The 5,508-nt window shown below is 26.7% G+C and overlaps 1 protein-coding gene across 5 annotated transcripts in view; it reads right to left on the bottom strand.

Annotated features, from left to right (window-relative positions):
* LOC100165696 (folate transporter 1) overlaps positions 1–5,267 on the bottom strand; it is a 9,128-nt gene extending 3,861 nt beyond the window's left edge. The window contains exons 1-8 of one of the 5 annotated variants that reach the window (XM_003244999.4): positions 4,963–5,267; positions 4,672–4,802; positions 3,189–3,330; positions 1,550–1,720; positions 1,249–1,462; positions 1,016–1,167; positions 834–944; positions 644–770 (exon numbers count right to left, since the gene is read on the bottom strand). In XM_003244999.4, the coding sequence (XP_003245047.1) occupies positions 644–770; positions 834–944; positions 1,016–1,167; positions 1,249–1,462; positions 1,550–1,720; positions 3,189–3,311 (898 nt within the window). In that variant the 5' untranslated portion in view covers positions 3,312–3,330; positions 4,672–4,802; positions 4,963–5,267. Of the gene's footprint in view, positions 1–643; positions 771–833; positions 945–1,015; positions 1,168–1,248; positions 1,463–1,549; positions 1,721–3,188; positions 3,542–4,213; positions 4,233–4,671; positions 4,803–4,962 lie in introns of those variants that run through there. The other 4 variants (XM_008185601.3, XM_008185602.3, XM_016805005.2 and 1 more) reach the window with 4 other exon arrangements.
* Positions 5,268–5,508: the final 241 nt, after the last annotated feature.

Below are 5,508 nucleotides of genomic sequence, written 5' to 3'. Positions count from 1 at the left end.
AACTTAACCTAACTGTGTTTCCGCATACCGCTTTTCTTGTTATAGTATTCACTAGAAGTATAAATAAAAATTATTGGTTTTTTCAATGAATATACGAATTGTATATTATAATCAAACCTAGTACAGAATTACACCAAAAGTTGTATTTACCAGTAACTAAAACTAACCAACGAAATTTCTTTATCTGTCCTTTATGTATTTTCTCTTTTCAGTTATTCAATTAAAATAATTCCCCTAAATCTCTGCCTATGAAGTGAGCCCTAATTATATTCAGTTTCCCAGTAGGGAAAATGGACCCAGTACGCGCCCGCCAACCTACATACTATATTAAAGTATATTAAACAAATAAACAGTTGAACGTAACTATTAGGCTTTTATACTCTTAAGCAATTAGGTACCCAAAACATATCACCCGTTCAATCTAAAATACCTACCCAGATGGTTGAGAATGTTTGTAGAGTAGTATCTTGCAATTGTTAGCAATAAATATATTGAAATACGGCATAACAATTCAGTTTAGCTCCCAAGGGATTTTTGAAAATTTAAATGGAGGTAAATGTTTGAATTGTGGGCCTCACAAGCATGACCAAATTAGACCACTGTTTTGTTATAATTTAGATATTAAAGTCAGTATGAATCTTACCTATTATTGTATAAACAGCATCAACAGCTCCATTCCATTCTGAAGTTTTAGTACAATTATTAATACTACTCTGAAGGCATTCATCATTGCTCAAAGATTCCCACAATGATTGAATATAATACAAAACCTAGTAAGACACTTTATAACCATAATCATACATAAATTATTTTTTAGTTATACTTTTTTATACTTGATTAAAACAACAAGTTGCAGTTATCACCCAAAATGACCATTTCAAAATATACAAACTCTTATACTCTTTACACATGGATTTAAGATATTTCCATGACATCTTGCTATGCTAAAAATAAAATAAATATAAGTAGGTATACAAATGTTTTATTTCTTAATTATTTTTTAACTCCTATTTACTTCTGTACTATTTTCAGCTAAATCATTATCTTCATCTTCTAATTTTGTTTCTAATGCTCTATCTATTACATTCATTTTCTGAGTTTCAGACTTAGGCTCACTTCTTTTTACGGCTGGTAATGTTATAGTCCACATCATTGCAGCTGTCAGACCTGAGCATTATTATGAATATATATAAATAGATAATACACCATTCTATCACATCTTCAATATAATGTTATAAACACACTAACTTCCTAATGTGAGGAAATTTAATTGATATGTATCAACTAATTTGGTTGAAATAAACACTTGAGAAAGAAACCCTGAAAAAAAACGTCCTATAAGATGGGCAGCTCTTGTGTAACTGGTAACTTTCTGATAATATTTCACATTCACAACAGAATATGTATATGTGTAGTATGCAACTTCTGTAGCAACAAACAAACCATACAAAATTTCAACTACCTAAAAATAATAAGTTATTTAAATTTAAAAACCAATAAAATATATTATTTATTATTTTACATTTGAAATAATAGTAACAATACTTACAACAATAGATGTAAAACTTGTAAATAAAGATAACAGAGCATAAATACAAACACCGCATAACGCTTGGATAACAATTACAATTTTATACCTCAACCAGTCAGTTGTTAAAGAAACAAAAATCATAAATATCATTGAAGCATAAACACCAATAGAAAGTATTTCATTATTAACCTGAAATTGAATATTAAAATGTTTAATTATGATAATGGGATAATAAATAATAATTATTAATACCCATATGGCATATCTAATTTTTTCTTTTGAATCTTAAATAAATATTAAATAGATTAAATAATACCTACATTTCAGTAAAAAACAAGTCTATTATGAAATGTGTGGTTAAATAAATTTTTATTTTCATTTCAACTGGGTGTCACAATACACAACGCGAATGAATATCCTAACCAATGTTTTCCAACTTGTTCTTGTGCCTAGCACCAGGGGCGTCATTTGGGGGGGGGGGGGGGGTGCAGGGTGTACATTTGCACCAACTTTTTTTTAAAACGCCTTCATTGGCCCGCCAACAATAAATGCAAGCGCCGATATACCTAAGTATTTTAATGTTTTATATTATATATTATATTTTATATTTTTTCAAGATTAAAAAAAGTGTATTATACTATTTGCAGTATTTGTACTCATGTTTAATTTCCAATAATGTAGTTTTGTGGTCCCACATTATTATAATTGATAAAATTATAACATAAACATTGTGAAGAAGACCGAAGGGTACCCATAGAATAAATTTCTAGTTGTATAAAGCTATCTATATTATATTTTTTGAGTATGCGAGGAGAAAAAATGTGAAAGTTAGATTTGGACATTCGGTTAGGTATTTTATTATAAAGGTGTTTAATACCCATACATTTATTTACCAAGTGTAAATACCACTGTACACTGGGATCCACAATATAAAATAAATACCTACATTAAAAGTACCTACACATATTTTGTCATAAATAGTAATATTATTGTGTTATTTTCATATTAATTTAAGTGACATATTAAATAAACTAAACAAATATTCTACAGTTTTTGTCCCTACTTGACCCCCCCCCCCCCCAAAAAAAAAAAATATTTCTATGTTTTCTATGTGGACTGGCAATGATTTGAATGGCCTGCAAACATTTTCGCACCAACAAAAATAAAGTTGAAATGACGCCCCTGCCTAGCACATGCAAATACACAATTCAATATTAATAATACTTTAATTTAATTTTGTATTCAAATAGGTATTTAAAAAAATAAATCAACAATTTGGTCCATGTAACTTGTTTTAAAACTTGCAATTAGTTACCTTAATCATACAGAATAAAAACACAACATTTAAAGATAATGGTTTTATTATGGTTTAATGAGAGTTAAAAAATTGTATGGGTACATCCTAGATTTATTCATTTTTTTAAATTAATTAATAACTACATAACAAATTATTTTTTTGTATTAAATAAAGTAAATTTTATTTAAATTTTGAAATGTTTGTTCATTTAATTTTAAAATTGTATTAATATATAAAATGTATTTTATATTATTGGTTAAATAGTTTTTACCTATATGGTTTAAAATTAACAATAAAAAAATATTTATATTCTTAATGTAGGAACTTAGTTTTGTTTTAATATTTATAAAAAATTCATACCTGTTCTTCAGTAAAATTCATCCTTGGACTTAGTAAATAAGGAATAAAATAAGATTCTGATGGACGGAACTCTTTTAAAACACCATAAATGCACAAGCACAAAGAAATGGTTTTCCACGTCATGTTGAAACAAAATACTTAACTAAAATAATTCAAAAATAAATTTAATTAAATGATATTATAATTATTGTTGACAGTCAAAATTAAATTTAAGAAAATAAAAAGATACTAGGTGCCTACCACATATTAATCATCATTAAAGTAAATTACTGAGGTCAAGTAGTTGGTTGCATTTAATATTTGATAACCTGATAAGGCAAATTATCTTTATAAATAGTTATGTTCTACCTACCTAACACAAGTTGTTTAAAACACTGTATATTATTGTTTCATTACTTAGATAAAATAGCTTTGAATATTATGTATTTAAAAAATTATAGTAATTCATAACCTACCTATGATCATTGTTATATCTCATTTAAAATATTATAAGATAAAGGTATGTGGTATTATTAACATGCAGATTAAAATTTTAAGAGTTAAAAATAATCTATTATAATGACATGCTAATGATTTTTAATCTTGTGAATAGATTAGATGTTATTTACATATTTTTAACATGTTAATTACTGTAAACAAAAGAAAAATGTATTAAAGTACTGAAGATAGTAGGTAACTATATTATTAATATAATATCAACAAAAATAACAATGTTTTCAAAACTTTCAACATAAGTAGGTACCTTTGTGGGCACATGGATTCATGCAACATATAAAAAATAATGCAATACATACCTAATAAATATTTATAAATACTATACTATAGGTAGGGTTTAAGAGCATATAATACATAGGTAGTAATTGTATATTGTATATTTGATATTTATCAAAATATTTGAATAGTTTAGTTTTAATAGTTTAGTGTTATTATATTTATTTTAGATTAATAAATTATTATTTTTTTTAATTATCTTATAGAGGTAAATAGGAGTTAATGTAATGTGTAAACTTTAAGATATTACCAACATTTAGATATATATATTTATGTATAGTTTGTTGATCCTGAATTATAGGCTATAATAAAACGTGTTTGAATTATTTTAACGTTCAATGCGTAGATAATAGTTATTAAATATTAGTTAATAATAATTTATTTATTGCCCAGAATCCATCCATGATTTGAATTTTGAACAGATAAATATGTAATTAAAATGTACAATAATATTTTTTGTTATTGTCTTTTTGTTATCTGTTTACTGATAAGTGATAAGATAGAAAGACAATCTACCTTTGAAAATCTCATAAAGGTAATGACCATTATATGACCTTTAGGTTCTCACTACACCGTGTCGTGTACAACAACAGTATATTCTGTGATTATACTACTTGTAGGTAACGTGTTATATGTAGGTATAAAATCGTAATTTTGTCATGTCGGTGTTGGAATGTGAGGGGGATGAAATGTTTGTTCATAATATCTTTACCTATTCATATGAGTATAATTGGCTATTATAGTTATTCTTATTTACAACCCAAAAATTTGTATCACATTAACAACACTGCACCAGCTCTCAATACCACCATTGTGATATGTGCAGTAGGTAGGTACCTATAACTGAGTAAGCACAGATTAGATTAGATACATGGGTGAAACAAAAAAAATAATAGGTACTTTGCTTAATATTGTTTAATACGTTTACTGTGTATAAAATGCATGCACAAATATAAACAAATAAATACATAATATTTTAATATGTACTTTAGTATTTACGTACCTTTGGTTATACAAAGGTTGCTGATGTAGTGATGCGTCTTTCGTCGCTCCGCGATAAAATATTGAACATTTCAACCACTACCACTCACTGCCAGTACCTACTGCATTTAGACATTTTGCGCCCTGGTGCAAACAAAATTTGGCACCCCAGTAAGGGGCCTAACCACGGGTAATATGGGATATAGATTCTTATGAACCTTTGAGATTTTGAAGTTTGAGCAAAGAAAAGAATATTTGTTTTACAATAACGTGTGATTTTTTTCAAAAATATTGTTTAATAATTTCATTAACCCTCAGCATGTTACAGCATTGATTACACATGATATCAACAATTCACATATCACAAATTCAATGATATAATATCATTATATAAGAAAAAAGATTCTGAGCTAAAACGGTCAATCAGCCTATGATATTACTAAGTATATTTGATGATATTATTATGAATAAAGTAATTTATATATTTACCTATTTACGTGGAACCTCGTTTTAAATTTTCAATCCTTAGCTATAAAAGTTGAACATTTTATAAATTTTTAACTACAAA

The sequence above is a fragment of the Acyrthosiphon pisum genome, chromosome A1 (assembly GCF_005508785.2).
Source record: "Acyrthosiphon pisum isolate AL4f chromosome A1, pea_aphid_22Mar2018_4r6ur, whole genome shotgun sequence".
In the NCBI taxonomy this organism is placed as follows: domain Eukaryota; kingdom Metazoa; phylum Arthropoda; class Insecta; order Hemiptera; family Aphididae; genus Acyrthosiphon; species Acyrthosiphon pisum.
This window is presented reverse-complemented; position numbering and strand designations above follow the sequence as displayed.